The sequence below is a fragment of the Sordaria macrospora genome, chromosome 2 (assembly GCF_033870435.1).
Source record: "Sordaria macrospora chromosome 2, complete sequence".
Classification (NCBI taxonomy): Eukaryota; Fungi; Ascomycota; class Sordariomycetes; order Sordariales; family Sordariaceae; genus Sordaria; species Sordaria macrospora.
The window spans coordinates 2,813,412-2,830,370 of NC_089372.1; the positions used below are offsets into that span (position 1 = coordinate 2,813,412).

Here is a 16,959-nt window from a genome sequence, read left to right on the forward strand (position 1 = left end):
ATCTGCATGCCGCCCGGTTCCACGCGCATGCACTGCCATGTCCTGATGAGCTTATGAGTGGCCGTGGAAGACATGGAAGGCCATCAAGTGACACCAACCCTCAGCTCTTCAACTGCCTGCTCGTGTTTTAGAGCCTGACACGTTCGTCATCTTTCTTGGAGGTTATTCTTTTTTTAACTGCACTTATTCCCTTGATTGTCAACAGAATTCAAGACTTCAACTGTCTTCGTCTTCCTCTTCTCTTCTGAACCCGGATCTGTTGTTCAACTCCTCGACCACCGTCCGTTGAGCCTTACATACATCCACATTGCGTACTAAACGGCGTTCTGCATTGAGGCTTGGAATTGATTAAATCGGCAGTCGCCGTTCCGAAACAAACGCACTGCCGTCATCTTGCATTCCCCCATCTATCATCTTTAAGCCCCAAAGTTTTGTTGTTGGGTTCATCGTAAAGTGGCTCGTTCGTCCAATATCCATCCACCACGACCTATCCAACTCTTGCAATCCGCGTCCAAGCGCTCCCACTCCCGCCCTCCGCTCCCTTGTGCCTGACCTGGCCGTTGAGGTCTGAAACCATACGAACACGCGGAACCTGGATCCCGAGACCCCGACCCAACTGCAGTCCCATTCAGCGCTTCGTGCCTGCAGTAGCAGTGTGGACTAGAAGGACCAACTAGCGAACAAATACCTGGAAACAACGCTGAAGAAAAGGGGTCCGGGGCAGCATTGTCGGGGATCCCCTTGCCTCTAGCTCTCGCTGTAAACAAGTCCAGGCCGAACTGGGTAACTGCCAAACACGCCCACTCTCCACCAGCCTCACCTCGTCCGACTTTACTAATTTCAAGCTCCAGTCTACCTTGCCAGCACTTCTTCGATTTCCTCTGTCTCTCTACCTCTTGGTCGCCAGTCGCTCGTTCATCATCAAACCTCGCTTCGGTATTCCTGCTTCTACGCCTTGCGCCGCCAAGAAGCCTTCGCCGTTTGCTTATTCGAAACCGATCCGCGACACACCCGTTCTCACACTTTCCTGGGGATGCCATCAACCTCCCCATCTGCGGGTTGGACAACTTGAATCAGGCCCAACGTCGAAACGTCTGCCCCGCGACGTCCCGCATACGCCTTGCGCACGCTGAACCGCCGCCGACGACACTTCCAACTACAGACAAGGGCGACGACGCCACCGTCAGACAAACATGAACGACCACGAATACTACAGCCAAAAGCCGCTACCCACACCCGGCCAGTCAACGAGCTACCAGGGCGGCGGAGCCAATTATTATAATCAAAATCATAACCAGGGGCAGCAGCCCATGCCAACATCCTACAGCGCAAACTCCCAATCGCCCTTCGATACCGTCTTCGACGACCATGTCTATCCCGCATCTTCACACCAGTCCGGCGCTTCTTCAAGCCGACAACATCTAAATAGTCAGCAATACCAGGAGACGGCCTACCACGGCCCCGTCCGTGTTCCTTCCGAAGAAGATATGGCTTACAATCATCCCACAGATGACATCCCCCTGGAGGACCGCAGCGGCGGCAGAAACATGAACAACGACCCCGAGATGCAAGATCACGTCTACGATGCGCCCCGACAACCACAGCAAAAGAAGCCAAGAGGCGGTCGTATTAGCATGGGACAACTAGGAATGCTTGGTTCGAATGCGAAGAGGATACCCTTTGTTGTTTACTTCTTCACCACTGTCCAGGTGGCCGTGTTCATCGCCGAACTCGTCAAGAATGGTATGATCAAAAGCAACCGAGAGACCCTTTACAGGCCATAACTAACACATCAACTCTTCGCGTACTTAGGCATGGCTACCGGGTCACCCATCATGATCAAGCCCCAATTCAACCCCTTCATCGGCCCCTCCAGTTACATGCTCATCAACATGGGCGCCCGCTGGGACCCGTGCATGCACGCCATCCCGGGTGTCCAAAACGCAACACAGCCCATCAGCTGGCCCTGCCCAAACACGACGACGTACGACATCGATGCCCCGACGATGAAGTGTACTCTCTCCGAGCTCTGCGGATTTGGCGGCGTCCCCGAGCCCTGGTACAACTCGACCGCGACCATGGAAAACGTTCCCGAACCCAACCAGTGGTGGCGCTTCATCACCCCGATGTTCCTCCACGCCGGAGTAATCCACATCGGCTTCAACATGCTTCTCCAGATGACGATCGGAAGGGAAATGGAGCGGTCCATCGGCTCGATACGCTTCTTCATCGTCTACGTCAGTGCTGGAATCTTTGGGTTCGTGATGGGCGGAAACTTTGCCGCCAACGGCATGCAGACGACGGGCGCTTCCGGGGCGCTCTTCGGTGTTATTGCTCTCTTGCTGTTGGATTTGCTCTATTCGTGGCGGGACCGCAAGAGCCCGTGGAAGGATTTGCTGTTCATCGCGCTCGACATCGTCATTGCCTTCGTGCTCGGTCTCCTCCCGGGTCTGGACAACTTTGCCCATATTGGCGGCTTCCTGGCCGGTCTTGCGCTGGGAATCTGTGTTTTGCAATCGCCAAACGCGCTCCGTCGACGGATCGGCGATGAACCGCCTTACTCGCAGGTTGTCGACACCAACGGCTTCCTGAGGCAAGGGGCGCCTCCTTCTTTCTTCAGCAATCCCGTTGGGTTTTTCAAGGGCCGGAAGCCGTTGTGGTGGGTGTGGTGGCTGGTCAGGGCGGCGTTCTTGACTCTCATTGTCGCCATCTTCATCGTGCTGCTCAATAACTTTTATGTGGATCATAAGGAGTGCAGCTGGTGCAAGTATTTGAGTTGTTTGGTAAGTTCTTTTCCTTTGCGCGTCCGTTGGAAAACCGACGACTATGAAAAACTAACTTTGAACCCCTTTCTTTCATAGCCCGTCAAAAACTGGTGTGAAGATGGAAACTTGCAAATCGAGACGCACGATATTACGGAGAATAAGCTGAAGCGCGACCTTGCTTTTGCTGTTGGTGCTGCTGCTGGATTGGAGCAGCTGCCGAGATTTTATGCTCATTTTGCATAAAGAAGAAAAACCGAGAGATCAGATCAGCAACGCGCTCATTTTTAGCCCTTCCTTATTCATTACACCTGGCTTATTAGTTGGCTTTTTCTTTATATCGACACTGAAAAAGGCGAGGTGGTTACAAGATAGTGGTAGTTTGGTTTTCTCAAATCTTGCATAGCATTGGCGTTGAAGGGAAAGGAACACGAACTGGTTTTTTATTCAGGATATTGGTGGAAGGGAGGTCTTGGGTGCTCTAAAGCAGATTGGTTGAAGATGCTTTGGATCAAGACGTTCCACTGGTCCCACTGCTCCTTGAGATAGTTGATCCGGGAACTAAATGGTAATCATATTGATAGTAGCATTTATTATGTGACACATTGTTTGGAAATGGAACGCTCTCTTGATTATTCAACAATAGTAAACCTTCCCCTTGACGTTGGACCTTGAGAAAGTGAAATCAACTGGACATCTTTCAGGAGTCACGCCCCCATCAGCCCAGTACCATAATGCGCACAACTAGGTGGAAAGTAAACAAACTACCCCATACGGCAAAGATCGTACATACCTCTAGATGTTTCCGTTCCCCCCCCCCCCCCCCCCCCCCCCAAGAAAGAAGAGAACGGACAAGGACGACGAAATCATTGGATATACCAGCACTAAGTCAAGAGGAGAAACACAAAAGACAGCAAGCATGGTAACTCACCCCAGGGAGACTTTCTCTTCTAACTAAATAATGGGAAATCCATCCATCAAAAACGCGATGCTATCAATTCAAAATGCTTTTTGCCTTCTTCTTCTTCTAATGGTGGTGGTGGTGGTGGTACAGAGTGATGTGATGTGATGTGACACGAGATGAGAGCTCCTCACTATCTCCATTTCACATGGCTTGCTTGCTTTTTTCTTACAGACAACATGGCACTTCTCGTCGTCGTCGTTCTTCTTCCTCTTCCTCTTACAGCTCAGCTCATTCGGACTTTTCCTGAGGCTTCTCCTCGGACTTTTCCTCAGGCTTCTCCTCGGGCTTGTTGTTGTTGTTGTTGTCCTCAGGGGCGTTCTGCTGCTGCTGCTGCTCCTCCTCAGCAAAAGCCGGAACATCAACCTCAACCTCACCCTCCTCGCCAGCCTCCTCCTCGAGCTCCTCCACCGGCAAACTGCCATCATCCTCCTCGACCTCCTCAGGAGACAGCTCAATCGTGCCCGTCTCCACATTCTCCCCTTCCTGGCCATACCACCGGTAACTCATACCCTCCTCCTTACCCTCGCCAAACACGGACTCCCAATCCAGCGGCTTGTCCATGCCGTACACATGCACCGGCCTGGTCTTGCCCAGCTCGATCTCCCTCTGCCTGTGCCGGCGGCCCTTTTTCGTGAACTTGTTCAGCGCGCCCTGGAACATCTCGTACCACGCCTTGTCGCGGTCCTCCTGGTCGTCGAGCGTCTTGCGCCGGCGCTGGATCACCATCTTGTAGATGGTCTCGGCGCGCAGCGTCGGCATGTCCTCGAGCGAGTACTCCACCTCCCACTTGTCGGTGCGGCGCAGGTGCTCGGGCCGCTCGACGTACTCGCCGTTGACCTTGTTGCGGATCGTCAGGATCATGCCAAGGAGCTCGGGGCTGCTCTCGGGCAGGACGGAGGTGGCGTTGGTCTTGGTGTGCACGGTCTCGTCGAGGGAGGCGATTTCGTTTTCGGGATGCGCAGACTTGGAAGTGGCCGAGGCGTCGGTTGAGGCGGTAGACTGCTCGCCTTCGGTGATCTCGGTGTCCCGCGACTTGGAAATGAGCTCCGAGAGAATGGTCTCGAACTTGCGTAGCTTCGAGTCATCCGCCGCCGCCACAGACGCGTCGCTTTCGCCCTTGGCGACTTCACTGCGGTCAGCCTTGACCTGGCTGGCGAGACGAAGGACCAGATCCTTCAGCGTGGGCTCCTCCTCTCCCTCAGTAGCAACCTCGACCTTTGTGTCTGTGGTCGCCTCGGCGGAGACGGCAGACTCAGACTCCTCGGCCGCACTATCAGCCGCAGACTCGTCAACCTTGCCCGACTCGGCGCTCGTGAGGGCCTCAAGAAGCTCGTCCAGATAACGGCGCACTTCCGCAGGGGCACTGGCTTCGAGCAGGCCACTCGAGCGAAGAGCCTGCTCAATAGCTTCGCGGACCGAGGTGACGCCGTGCTCCTCGTTTTCGAGGGCCTCCTCCACCTTGACCACCATGTCCTCCCAGACGTCCGCTGTGGTGATCTCTTCACGAGCTTCGGGTTCTGCGACAGACTCTTCGGTAGCTTCCTCCACAGGCTCTTCCCTTGCCTTCTCAACAGCAACCTCCGCCTCCTGCTCTTCCTTTGGTTCCAAGCCCATCATGTCGCGCTCAAACTTCTCGATGATCTTCTTGTTAGCGCCCTGGATCGCCTCGATCTCATCTGGGGTGACCGGCTTGGCAAAGATGTACATGAGCGGAGGGTCAGTTGGCCTCGTCTCGATGTGAAGGCGCAACGACTGCTCCGGCCATTTTTGGGTAGCCCTGTTCAGGATCTTGTTGAGCAGATGGAGACTGAGCTTGAACTCCTTGTTACCGAGGTTGGTGTCACGGCTACCGTGCAGAGCATAGTCCATCTCGGTGAGAGGGATGTACTGGAAGCCAAAAATGCGCTGGGTGTTGTGGAAGGCAACGAAAATGCCGTCCATACGGCCCATGCGGACTTGGAGGGAGTACTTGAGGAAGGCAGAACGGATCATGTCGAAGTACTCGCGCTCAAACGATTCCCAGTTACCATTCCGGTGGCGGATCTCGTATCCCAAGCCCTTCTGGAAACCCTTGGCGTCCATGCGGATGGAGATGACGGCTCTGGTCTTGAGATCGAACATGCCGGTGCCGGGAATTCTGGGATCGTAGGCGTCGAGCTGTGACCGCATCATGAAGTCTCCCAACTTAGTGTAATGATATGACTCCGGGCTGTCACGTTCCTCTTCGGTGAGCTGATGAGACTTGGTCTTGCGATACTTCTCAAAGTCTTCCTTGGGCAACGTAAGAAGCTTTTCCATCGACTTTCCAAGCATGCTGAGAATGTTTGCTGTGTCGAATTCCTTGTCCGCATCAATCGCGTACACGCCATCCTTCCAGTGAAGGAAGGCAGCCGAAGGGGCGCGCATGATCCTGGTGAAGTTTGTCGAATCGGTCCTGAACGCTTGAGACATCATGCCAGTGGTGATTGGTCGCCAAGAGGAAAGAAGATAATGGAAATGCGCCAGTGTCGAGGTCATACTCGAGGTAGAGCCCGTGTACTTCTTCTCCGCCTCTCGCGCAATGTCGATAAGGGTTGTATCCTTTGACGATGTGATATATTGCTTGAGCGCGTTGAAGTCGAAGTCCTGGATGGGCATGATACGCGCAAGATAGGGGTCGAAATTCCACACCCGAGATCTGGGGTCCTGCATGTGGTAAACTCCAGGGTTGAACAGAGCCCTATCCAAGCCATAAGACAAACCTGGTACAGGAGGTTGCTCTTTGTGAACCGGTACCATTCTGATCAGATCGGGATCAACTCGTCGCACGTGGAGCTTTCTGCCCGGAGGCGGCCATTGTAAATCCTCGGGTGAGCGAGCCTTCTTTGGTTTCACAGGTGCCTCTTGTGTCTGATTCTTTGTGGTCGTCGCCGAATTGTCCGGTGTTGAAGTTACATGATCTGTTTGGCCCGTTATTCTCGCCATAATATTCGAGTGCGGGTGTGTACCGGCCGTCCCGAGTCTTCTGACAAAAGTCTTCGGTTCCGTGGGTTTCGTCTCTGTTGACGTTGACTTCTGTTTCTTCTTCTTGCCAGGTTTAACTTTGTCCTTGTCCGCCTCTGATCCCATACTCTCCTGCTCGGCACGCAGCTCCTTTTCAAGCACCTTTCGCAGTACCGCCGTAGCACGTTTCATCAGTTTGGGATCGTTGGCAATAGCAGCAGGAGAACTGCTTGGCTTTGGCTCCTTCGCTTGTTTCCCCTTCTTCTTGAAAACCCCCTCTGCCGCCTCTGGTGTGCCATCTTGAGCGCCGTCTGTCGTCTTGGCTTTAGTAGTTTCTGTTGTTTTCGTCGTCGCCTGTTTTTGTTGTCCGGCATTCAGAGTTCCTGTCTCGAGATGCTTCAAGAAATCGGCCAACGGCTGTTTACTGGGCGCCCCGCCTCGCTTCTTGGTGTTTTTGCTCTTGAGAGCCCGCGGGTGTCGGCGGTGCTTGCTTGGTGCAGGCTTGGAGTCGCCGTCTTGCTTGCTTGGTGCAGACTTGAAGTCGTTGTCTTTCAGATCGGGAGCGTTGTTTTTTGAGCTGGGCTTGTCTGGCTGCTCAGTCGAGTAGAGCCTAGCAGGATTGTAAAGAGGAGCTGGCCTCGGGTGAGCATTCGAGATTAGGGTGAGACATGACGTGCGGAGAATGTGCGGCTTGATCGTGCGGCGCGTCTTGCTGGTCAGTTGCAACATCTCTGCGACTTCGGGTCGGCGTTTGCGACTGGTATCGAGAATCCGAACGGGGGTCGGGCTTCGGATGGTCAATTTGCAATCTGAAAGAGAGAAAGCGAGCCGAGGATGGGCTGCCGTAAAGTAATCCCTTCCAACGCTGCCAGCACAACGTCTTCCGCGTCCAAGGATGAAGGAGGGGAGGGCGCAGAAAGAAGCAAACGAAAAGGAATGGCTCGGTTGAAGGTCCGGTTTCCTGGAGGGGTCCGTTCTAACTTGGGGCAAACAGTGACAATCTTTCTTTCACACTACGAGACTAAGGTATGGTTACTATCGTTATCGGCCTCATCTCTATCTGCATTTTATTTTTTTGCTGGGGCACTTGGGTTCAATTATCCACTAGCGTGTCTTCCTTCTATGGAGCTTCTCGGGATTTATGGAGCATCTGGCATCACAGTTCCCCACAAAATATTCAGTTTCAGGGCGTCAGGTCTTGGCATTCGACTTATACACCCCTCCGAACCGTCCCGAATTCCAGCTTTTGAAAGGTGCTCCATGTGTTGACTACAGATATGCCTGGGTATCTTTTGCGCAAATGTATACTCCTTCATGCCCGTTTGAAATACCTTCTAGTGGTTCCTCTTCATATCATGCTCCAGTTACTCCGACCTAGGACTTGCCAGACCGCTCACATGCACCGTACCCCGTCAACAACGAACTCCAACCAGTGCGCCCAATCGCTATGACACTTACGCTACCAAATACAATGTAAAGCCAGTCTTAACCCTTCACCAGTAAGACACCCCCAAGTACTTATTCCACCTGTGTTCGGAGATGGGCTTCGTTGGCCAGCCGAATTCCGTCTTCACGTGTCTTCTCGGCCTCTTCCTTGAGCCCTTGTTGTTCAAGAGACTGGGCGAGCATACCCTCGGCCACGCTCATCCACAGAAGGTTCCCGCTCTTCTTTGCCTGCGCCGTGCTGGCTCTTGCACTCTTTAGCGCTTGTTCTCCCACGACGTTTTCGAAGAGCTTGTTACGCATAATGTTCAACGCGATCGAGAGGAAATGTGTGTTGCTGGTGTTTTGCGCGCCGTTCAAAGACAGCTTCATATGCTGCTTGACCTGATTAATTGGTAGCGGCGGGTCCAGCGTAATGGAGGCGAGCACCAGGTTGTATGCGATCCTGATGTCCAGATCAGGATTATCCTCACAGAGGGGTCGTAGAAAATCCAGGAGCTGTGCTGTTTCTCCATCATGGCTATGTGCTGGCGATTGCATGATCCAGATCCGATTTAGCGCAGCTAGGACGCACAGCTCGGAAGCGATGTGGCTGGTGTTATTTTGCGGTATCCCATTCCGGTCCATTGCGAATCTCGGGTCTTTCCAGATCGCAAGTGCTTCACCAAGTTTGGCCGTTCCTTGTTTGAAGACTCCGGTCAGGTAAAGGTTCAGCACATCCAAAAACCCTTCTGGCTGTTGCGCTGTACCCAACGCATCAAGACAAGTCTTGACCTTTCGCCAGTCCGAAAGAGTGGCGGCTTGCAGTCCAATGAGGATTTGCGCGTAGTTCCTCACACCCTTTGCCCATTGGGCATGCGCAAAAGCATCTGGAAGCGGGTTCGGTCCCGAGCCCGAGTTCTTGTCTGAGTGACAGGTTAGCGGTACCGAACGAAGAACGGATGCTCACTAATGCCTACCTTCCAGTAATCGCACAGCTTCAGTCCAGATTGTCGAGCTTCTTCCCAACGTTGTGGATTTGTAAAGCGCCACTATGCCGTTGAATATGTACCTGCGTGATGGTCAGTATTGATTTGTACCTACTCGTTGAGTACCGATCCACTTACGCCATTGCAAATGACTCTTGTTTCCCCAGAGCCGATAACACCAAGTAATCAAAGGCGCCATCTCCACGCCGGAGGACGGCCTCTGTATCACGGCTGAGTGTCGGCGCAGCGTCGTTGACAACGCGTCTAATGGGAAGAAGAAGCTCATCTGAAACCGAGGACCAGCTTGGGAGGTTGCGCAGTTCCTCTAACTTGCTTTGAAGAACGCTCAACTTTTGAGCAGCATCTCTGTGCGACTTTTGCCGGAGGCTGCAGGCAAGATCGAGCAACAGCAGAAGAACGTCGAGCTGAGGCAGGTGAGCAGCAGCATCAAATTGCAGTTTCTGTGCCTGTGCAATACAATTTTGCACACGGTTGATCCAGTCATCCTTCATCGTGTTGAGGTGAGACAGTCCTTCCAGAAGCATTACCATGACGAACATGGCCTTCTCGTCCCTTGTTGTCGCAATCGACGCCATTCGACGCAAGTTTTCCAGCGCGTGGTGATCAGTAGCAGTTCCTGATTGAATATGAAACGCAGCTTTCAGAAAACGAAATGCATAGACCCATGGTGCGTGTTTGTACATGGTAGCATCCATTATATGGGTATCGAGGGACTTGAACGCAGCTTTTGGATTTCGTTGAAAAAGGGTCTTCATTAACAAAAACTGCGAGCAGTATTTGAGATCAATGAAACGATGCTGTGATTTGAAGTCAGCGCTAACACGTCCTTAGACATTCACCGCCAATAGTCCTCGAGCCACATACCTTTTCGCAGACCAATATGCCCCTTGTAAGAGCAGTTTCGGCCTCCATAATATTGTTCGTTTCCTCTATGAGAATACTAGCGTATCTGAGGCAGAGTCTAGCTTCGAGACGTGGAAAAAGTTTGTTGGAATTCATGGCAACTTCAAGACAGCCCAGACCTGTTGCTACCATTTTGTTGTATTCTTTGACCTCACTATCTGACATGGACCTCGCAATTTTTGAGGCTGCAGCGTGTACTTTGGCGAAGCAGTCTTCGGCAACACATAGCAACAGTGGCAGTGTTTCAATATGGGCGGTTCTTTGCGTTGAAGCAGATGATTTCGCGACAGAAGTGGGCCGTCCTGGACGGCGTGGCGTAGCCGTTTTTGTAGATGCCGCTTGGGGTTCTGGGCGCCTCTCTTCTGGTCTATGGCTGTTCTGCTGGGAGATCGGCTGATGTAACTGTTGTGTCTGTATATGCAGGGAATTCTGAGGTTGTGGAGGTTGAGGGTGTGGCTGTTGTCGTTCCTGTTGTTGGTGATGATGATTTTGTGTGGATCGCTGCTGCTGCTGCTGCTGCTGCTGCTGCTGCGGTTGGTGTTGCCGCTGCTGCGGATGTTGCTGCTGTTGGTGTTGGTCATTGCGATTTGCTGTCTGGTGAATTTGCTGCGGCGGTATTTGCTGATTGTGCCGTGAAATTTGAGGCGGAGGTAGCTGAAGATTTGACACGGTCGTCGGTTGGGGCGCCGGTAGGATGCGATTTGTCTGGATAGGTGGAAGATACTGTTTTTGGAGGAAGGACGGATCGACAAATTGAACGGGTGCCGTCGTCGTCTGTGGGGTGTGAGTGAACGACGTGGTAGAACTAGAGCTGTAGTTCGACAAGTTGACGGGATTGTTGGGATAAAACGTCGGTTGAGCCGGGGGATAGGCTGACTGCGCGTACGGAACCTGTGGTTGCTGAGGTTGTTGAGGTTGTTGAAGATACTGAGGGTGTCCATTATGGTAGCCATTCACGTATTGCTGCTGTTGGTACTGTTGGTGCTGTTGGTGCTGTTGGTGCTGTTGGTGCTGTTGGTGCTGTTGGTGCTGTTGGTGCTGTTGGTGCTGTTGGTGCTGCTGCTGATGGTGCTGCTGCTGATGGTGCTGCTGCTGATGGTGATATCCGGCATGGGGCTGAAAGGACTGTTGACCCTGCTGCTGCTGTTGTTGGTTCTGAGTTTGTTGAGGGTAAATGCCGTATGGCTGCCCCGGGGGCATCGCATCGTGATATGTCATGGCATTTGTCAATGGGAGATCGGTCTCTGTTTCGTCGTGTCGCGGCGGGCGTAAATACGTTCGTGCATCGACAGTAGGACTGCGCGCTATCGGATTCGGGATACTCAGATATTTGGCGAATGTGACAGATGACGGTCACTATGAGCGTAGCATGGTCAAGGTTGACAAGGAAAAAGTTTGGTAGAGGCGACGGAAGTTTTCAAATTCTCTTTGTAGAGGTAATGTTGGCAGGAGGAAGAGCAACAGCTTGCTTGATGTCTGCGCGGTTGCTACTGCCGTGTCTGACTGTTGGCGCGCTGCCGCCGCGGCAAGGACAGTGCGTCCACCGACTTATCCTTCAGCTGATTGGCGTCCGATGACGGATATGTGGCCCACAATAGTAGCAGGGGCGCAGCGCAGGCTGGTGCGTAAAGCGTCGACACATTAGTACGTATTCCCTCCTCAATTAACCCTATCTCTCAAATACTTTATCCTCAGTTAATTTTATTTTTCAAGTACTGCTTTTTTAATAGTTTAAGTCTATCTCGAGTAATATCTACACTATAAAAAAGGTAATGTATCTACATAATTTAGCTAGCCCAAAGAGGTGCTTTTTGCTATATTTTGCTTCATATCAGGTTGCGGAGGGTAGAATGCAACAGTCACAAGTTTCAAATCGACTTTCGACCTTCGTCGGACCTTCGTTACTTAGAAAGGGGTAATAATTGCGGGTGGCAGGGGGGGTATGTACCAAAGTGTCGACGCTTTACGCAAACCCCAGCGCAGGGTAGGCATTACTAGAATCCGCATTTGCTGGGCTGCAGGTCCGACGGGAAGACAAGAGCCGACTGGATGCAACAAGGAATGGAAGGGTTCGTTTTCCACTCGTACCACTGTCCTCCCGATTGTTCGGGGCCCATCAGGGCATGATGTTGTGGAGAAAAACGAAGATGGAATCGGACTAGACTTTTGAAACTTGGACGCCTTGGGCTGAAAAGGGAAGAGTCAATAAGAGGCTGAGGAGTCTAGAGACGAGATATTTCGAGTTGAAGATTGAAGCCTAAAGCGACACAAGAGTTCAAAGCCCCGGTCCGTTGCCATCGTCATCACCTACCGTCGTGATAACGGATACCCAGACCTATAGGAAGCCAGCACCAGGTCAAGAACCACCGCCAAAGATAGACTTTGCCTTCATCTCTTTATGCCTCGGCACTTTGAAGACGATATAAAAAGGAGCATTTCATAAGTTCTTGGCTCTTCCACACATCCTTGATCTTTTGATATCTTTCATATTTTTAACGTACTCTCTTACCTCTCATCCTCTTCAACATTTCTTCCTCAACATTTCTACGAGTTGGCCGGATCAACGGTCGTTTAGGCGCAATCATGGACTGGTTCGGTCGTGCCAAGATCTCTTTCACCCACCACGCATCACCACTTACACTCCAGCAGAAGGATGGGACTACGACCGACTTGCTCAAGGTCTGCGAACAGGCCACTCCGCCATGCCAGCTGAACCCGCTTCTCTTCAACGGCCATGTGCAGACCATGTGGACTGTGGTTAAGGAGCATGGTCCCCAGATCTACTATCGCCGAAAGATCTTCGAGTCAGACCACCAGGTCTACACCGGAAGCTTCACTGTCGATTTTGTGACGAAGCCTCACCAAGACTTCGAAGAGAAATTGCCCCCAAGGACCGCCTACTTTTCCGAACAAGCCTTTTCCAGCCTGCCTTCGGATGACAGCAAGCCTATGCTCATTGTGCTCCACGGTCTGTCCGGAGGCTCGCATGAAATCTATCTCCGTCACGCCATTCTGCCTCTCGTCGAAAGTGGCAAGTGGGAGATCTGCGTAGTCAACTCTCGTGGATGCGCAAACAGCGCCGTTACAAGCGGTCTCTTCTTCAATGCTAGGGCGACATGGGATGTTCGACAGGTTGTGAAGTGGGCCAGAAAGAACTTCCCCAACCGTCCACTTTTCGGCGTTGGTTTCTCTCTGGGTGCCAACATTTTGACCAACGTGAGTAACTGGTACCGTTCACCTAAGCGGTAGGTACAAAGTCCACTGACATGCTTGATATAGTACGTCGGAGAAGAAGGAGAGGGTTGTCTTCTGAAGGGCGCCATTGCCGTTGGAAATCCATTCAACCTAGATGTTACCAACAGAGCTTTACGGAGAACTCACTTGGGAAGACTCTACCAACGGGTTATGGGAAGTAGGTTAACCCTGCATGTTTCACACTGCTTAACAGGATTGCTGACACAACGTGTGTTTTTATAGCCAACATGAAGAAGCTTGTCGCAAACCACAAGGAGACCGTGCTCAAATACACCAACCTCGACTACGACAGGATACAGAACATCACCTACCTGAACGAGTTCGATCGTGAAGTGCAGACCGTAACCTGGGGTTACCCCACCGAAGACGCCTACTACCGCGATGCTTCCTCCTGTGACGCTGTCCTGGGCATCAGAATTCCCTTCATGGCTCTTTCTGCCGCTGATGATCCGGTGAGCATATATCCTTTTCCCTAGAGAGTCTAGTACAAAGACTTGGTTAAACGTAGAGCTAACCGTCAACAGATTGCTGTCGAGGAAGCCATTCCTTACGAAGAGATCAAGCAGAACCCCTACACGGTTCTCTGCCTTACATCTCTCGGCGGACATCTTTCGTGGTTTGAGATGGGTGGCGGAAGATGGCATACTCATCCTATCTGCAACTTCTTCAACAAGATGGCTTTCGAGATTGACTTGGACGCTATCAAGCCCGATGCTTGCGACAAGTGGGACAGCCAGTTCAGAACCCACTTCGATCCTGTGCAGCGGAAGTTGCAGATTCTGGATCTCGACCAATAGGTTGTCATTGAGTGAACACATAGACGGTGAAAAGTGTACATAGAGGAATTCTAAAAAAATGTGTTGGACAGTTAGTTAGAGGCTTAGACCTAGAGGTGCATTGGGGTAGGATACAGCATTAGACTGGTGCTTACGGCTTGAAAATAGAACAGGAGGCTTGTTCATTGAAGCTCATACGAGGCATGGGCCACGAGCCACACACGTCTTGACAGCTATCATCTAGACAATAGGTATCACTGACTGATGGCGGAGGTTAAACCGATGCTGGAGTGCCCAATTGGTATCTTTAATTCCCATACAGACAAAATAAACTAATCAATACTTCCCGGCCAAGCCCATCCTACCCGCCGCCGCCGAAGACTTTGGTTGATATAAAACGCCCAGACGCCATACATGCGAAGAAATAATGCTTGGTGTAGACGGTATTACACGACAAACTTCCACCCCTTTCCTTTCTCTTTCGATCTTCCCAGCCTAAATGGGACTTTTCGAAGCATCCTCGGTCAGGTCGGTAGGCTGCTTATTCGGCAGCGAAAGATACCGACTTCTTCTTTTTCGACTTGAAGGCGTTCGTGCCAGCAGACGAGATGTTCTTGACATCTCTCTTGTCGTCGTCGTCGTCGTCCCTGTCCTTGCCACCGCCCGTCTGCTTGCTACGCTTGCGCTTCTTGCGCAGCGAGTCCTTGGTCTCTTCTAGCCTGGCCTTGCGCTCGGCCTCCTTCTTGTCGGCCTCGGCACGTCTCGCCTCGCGGATCTCCTCCATTTGTCGTGCCTTGATCATCTTGGACTCGATCTGGCCCTCCTTTTCGGCTTGTACAATGGCGAGGATGGTGGCCATGCTCTCCTGTATAGGGGGAATAACAAGTTAGTTACTTGATGCTTTCCTATTTTGGCAACAAAAAGCAAATATGGCCAGACTCCAACCAAAGAGAACTAACCTTGTCATCAACAAACACCTTGCCCTTCTTCTTGCCCTTCGGCTTGGTCACACCCACGGGGGTGATCATATTGAGTTCCGGAATCAGGCCCGCAAGCTCCTTCTCGCTGTACTTCTTCTTCTTCTGCTTCCTGGCGATAAGCTCCTTGATGTCCGGTCGGCCCTTGTTGGCAGTGACGAGAGTGTGGGTCTTGCTCTTGGGCTTTCCCTTCGACTTGAGCACTCCATCGTTCCTCGACCTCTCCGCATCTTTGCTGCCCTTGATGCCGGACTTATTCGCAGCGTGCTTGTTCTTTATCGTCTTTGTCGGCGCCATTGTAGGTTATTTTTTGGACGTTGATACCGTCGCAAGAAATCGGTCGTCGATAGATGGAATCGGTGGATGGATTGGGTGAAATGGAGTAGGAATACTTTCGAATGTATCCTGTACGCTGTCGCTTCGGTCGACTTCTCTGGGGAAAATTTTGGGACTGGAATTGGTCCCTGTCTTATCTTATCACTGCTTAAAGCTAGAGCTTAATTGGCACTGTATTAATGCCTGCGGCTACGGGGCAGTGGGGTCCGTCAGCTTGCCGTGGGGCAGCCCTGGAATCTCGAATTGGCCGCTGAGGATCGGCAGGCAGAGCAGAAAAACCTAGCGCGGGGTTGGCTGCACTATCGATTGCCTATCGGTGCGTCACTGGGTGGCCCTCCGAAACCGCCAAAATTTCTAAGGTCACCAAGTTTACTGTCACGATCCTTTTATCCCAACATCGACCACGTTGCCGTCGTCATATTCCACGAGTCTATAGTTCCCAGAAGTTTTAGACACCCTACCCAAACAAAATGAGCTCCGAACAGCCCGCAACCCGCTGGGCCGCCTTTGCGCGCGACACCAACGAGACCAAGATCCAGATCGCCCTCAACCTTGATGGCGGCGCATTCCCACCCGAGACCGACGAGCGCCTGAACGTCGCTGTCGCTGAAGGTCACGCCTCTCAGGCCAGCAAGTCGCAAACAATCAGCATCAATACCGGCATCGGTTTCCTCGATCACATGCTCCATGCGCTCGCCAAGCATGCTGGCTGGTCTCTTGCTCTTGCCTGCAAGGGCGACCTTCACAGTTAGTAGACCATTCCCCGGGGCAAACACCATCCAGAACTGGCCATTGACTCAATCTCTTCACAGTCGACGACCACCACACCGCCGAAGACGTCTGCATCGCTCTCGGCTACGCCTTTGCCAAAGCCCTCGGCACTCCCACCGGTCTCGCGCGCTTCGGATTCGCATACTGCCCTCTCGACGAGGCCCTCAGCCGCGCCGTCGTCGATCTGTCGAACCGCCCCTTTGCCGTTGTTGATCTCGGTCTCAAGCGTGAGAAGATTGGCGACCTCAGCACCGAGATGATCCCTCACTGCATCCAGAGCTTTGCCGGCGCTGCTCGCATCACCGTGCACGTCGACTGCCTCCGCGGCGACAATGACCACCATAGAGCCGAAAGCGCGTTCAAGGCGCTCGCGGTTGCCACGAGGCAGGCTACTAGCCGGGTGGCGGGTCGCGAGGGCGAGGTTCCTAGTACCAAGGGAACGCTCAGCGTATAAGCAAGATGTCGTCGAGGAGGGAGTTGGTTATAGATTTGTTTGATAGGTAGAGTTGCAAAGATACCATGTAATGCCATTTACCCTGATATTTTGCGCGCATCTTGCTTGGTTACTACAATCTTGTCATAACGAAATCGTAGAATAGGGGTGATGAGAGAATAGGCAAGCATTTTGGACACTGGTGAAATGTTTACGTGTAAATGTAGAGAAAATACCCCTGATGCGGGTTGTTGACAAAGTTCCTCTTTCGGAAGGGAAGCGGATGCGTTCGGCGCGGGCCCCACAACGGACAGCAGAACGGGGATGGATCGAGGGGAAGGCGAAAGTCCCGGGAAATAAAACGGAAC

The 16,959-nt window shown here is 52.4% G+C and overlaps 6 protein-coding genes across 6 annotated transcripts; 3 read left to right on the forward strand and 3 right to left on the reverse strand.

Moving 5' to 3' along the window:
* Positions 1-713: 713 nt before the first annotated feature.
* Positions 714-3,575, forward strand: SMAC4_03999 (uncharacterized protein). Its single transcript, XM_066090032.1, has 5 exons — positions 714-783; positions 852-1,428; positions 1,510-1,743; positions 1,813-2,783; positions 2,862-3,575. The coding sequence occupies exons 2-5, from the start codon at positions 1,194-1,196 to the stop codon at positions 3,006-3,008; spliced, it is 1,587 nt and encodes a 528-aa protein (XP_065946107.1). The 5' UTR covers positions 714-783; positions 852-1,193; the 3' UTR covers positions 3,009-3,575.
* Positions 3,576-3,654: 79 nt separating this feature from the next.
* SMAC4_03998 (uncharacterized protein) lies at positions 3,655-7,637 on the reverse strand. The gene has a single exon (XM_003348105.2). It carries the CDS (start codon positions 7,435-7,437, stop codon positions 3,955-3,957), a length of 3,483 nt encoding a protein of 1,160 aa, XP_003348153.1. The 5' UTR covers positions 7,438-7,637; the 3' UTR covers positions 3,655-3,954.
* Positions 7,638-7,782: 145 nt separating this feature from the next.
* SMAC4_03997 (uncharacterized protein) lies at positions 7,783-11,486 on the reverse strand. The gene is made up of 4 exons (XM_024655606.2): positions 10,005-11,486; positions 9,258-9,937; positions 9,111-9,202; positions 7,783-9,056 (listed from the first exon to the last, which is right to left on the reverse strand). The coding sequence occupies exons 1-4, from the start codon at positions 11,259-11,261 to the stop codon at positions 8,227-8,229; spliced, it is 2,859 nt and encodes a 952-aa protein (XP_024511481.2). The 5' UTR covers positions 11,262-11,486; the 3' UTR covers positions 7,783-8,226.
* A 388-nt stretch (positions 11,487-11,874) lies between these two features.
* On the forward strand, positions 11,875-14,284 carry SMAC4_03996 (uncharacterized protein). The gene is made up of 4 exons (XM_003348103.2): positions 11,875-13,259; positions 13,323-13,455; positions 13,521-13,750; positions 13,823-14,284. Exons 1-4 carry the CDS (start codon positions 12,627-12,629, stop codon positions 14,093-14,095), a joined length of 1,269 nt encoding a protein of 422 aa, XP_003348151.1. The 5' UTR covers positions 11,875-12,626; the 3' UTR covers positions 14,096-14,284.
* A 79-nt stretch (positions 14,285-14,363) lies between these two features.
* SMAC4_03995 (uncharacterized protein) lies at positions 14,364-15,458 on the reverse strand. Its single transcript, XM_003348102.2, has 3 exons — positions 15,034-15,458; positions 14,913-14,939; positions 14,364-14,852 (listed from the first exon to the last, which is right to left on the reverse strand). The coding sequence occupies exons 1-3, from the start codon at positions 15,346-15,348 to the stop codon at positions 14,616-14,618; spliced, it is 579 nt and encodes a 192-aa protein (XP_003348150.1). The 5' UTR covers positions 15,349-15,458; the 3' UTR covers positions 14,364-14,615.
* Positions 15,459-15,478: 20 nt separating this feature from the next.
* Positions 15,479-16,856, forward strand: SMAC4_03994 (uncharacterized protein). Its single transcript, XM_003348101.2, has 2 exons — positions 15,479-16,134; positions 16,200-16,856. Exons 1-2 carry the CDS (start codon positions 15,858-15,860, stop codon positions 16,610-16,612), a joined length of 690 nt encoding a protein of 229 aa, XP_003348149.1. The 5' UTR covers positions 15,479-15,857; the 3' UTR covers positions 16,613-16,856.
* The last annotated feature ends 103 nt before the right edge of the window (positions 16,857-16,959 follow it).

Bases quoted from the DNA above. Each gene is read 5' to 3' on its own strand.
- SMAC4_03999 (XM_066090032.1), top strand. From the start codon at position 1,194: ATGAACGACCACGAATACTACAGCCAAAAGCCGCTACCCACACCCGGC. The intron at 1,429-1,509 runs GTCAGCAATACC...ATCATCCCACAG, and splicing joins AAGCCGACAACATCTAAATA to ATGACATCCCCCTGGAGGAC. The intron at 1,744-1,812 runs GTATGATCAAAA...TCGCGTACTTAG, and splicing joins CGCCGAACTCGTCAAGAATG to GCATGGCTACCGGGTCACCC.
- SMAC4_03998 (XM_003348105.2), bottom strand. From the start codon at position 7,437: ATGTTGCAACTGACCAGCAAGACGCGCCGCACGATCAAGCCGCACATT.
- SMAC4_03997 (XM_024655606.2), bottom strand. From the start codon at position 11,261: ATGACATATCACGATGCGATGCCCCCGGGGCAGCCATACGGCATTTAC. The intron at 9,938-10,004 runs GTATGTGGCTCG...TTCAAATCACAG, and splicing joins GCATATTGGTCTGCGAAAAG to CATCGTTTCATTGATCTCAA. The intron at 9,203-9,257 runs GTAAGTGGATCG...ACCATCACGCAG, and splicing joins CAAGAGTCATTTGCAATGGC to GTACATATTCAACGGCATAG.
- SMAC4_03996 (XM_003348103.2), top strand. From the start codon at position 12,627: ATGGACTGGTTCGGTCGTGCCAAGATCTCTTTCACCCACCACGCATCA. The intron at 13,260-13,322 runs GTGAGTAACTGG...TGCTTGATATAG, and splicing joins GTGCCAACATTTTGACCAAC to TACGTCGGAGAAGAAGGAGA. The intron at 13,456-13,520 runs GTAGGTTAACCC...GTGTTTTTATAG, and splicing joins CTACCAACGGGTTATGGGAA to CCAACATGAAGAAGCTTGTC.
- SMAC4_03995 (XM_003348102.2), bottom strand. From the start codon at position 15,348: ATGGCGCCGACAAAGACGATAAAGAACAAGCACGCTGCGAATAAGTCC. The intron at 14,940-15,033 runs GTTAGTTCTCTT...CCCCCTATACAG, and splicing joins AGGTGTTTGTTGATGACAAG to GAGAGCATGGCCACCATCCT. The intron at 14,853-14,912 runs GTACAAGCCGAA...CGACAAATGGAG, and splicing joins TGGCCACCATCCTCGCCATT to GAGATCCGCGAGGCGAGACG.
- SMAC4_03994 (XM_003348101.2), top strand. From the start codon at position 15,858: ATGAGCTCCGAACAGCCCGCAACCCGCTGGGCCGCCTTTGCGCGCGAC. The intron at 16,135-16,199 runs GTTAGTAGACCA...ATCTCTTCACAG, and splicing joins CTGCAAGGGCGACCTTCACA to TCGACGACCACCACACCGCC.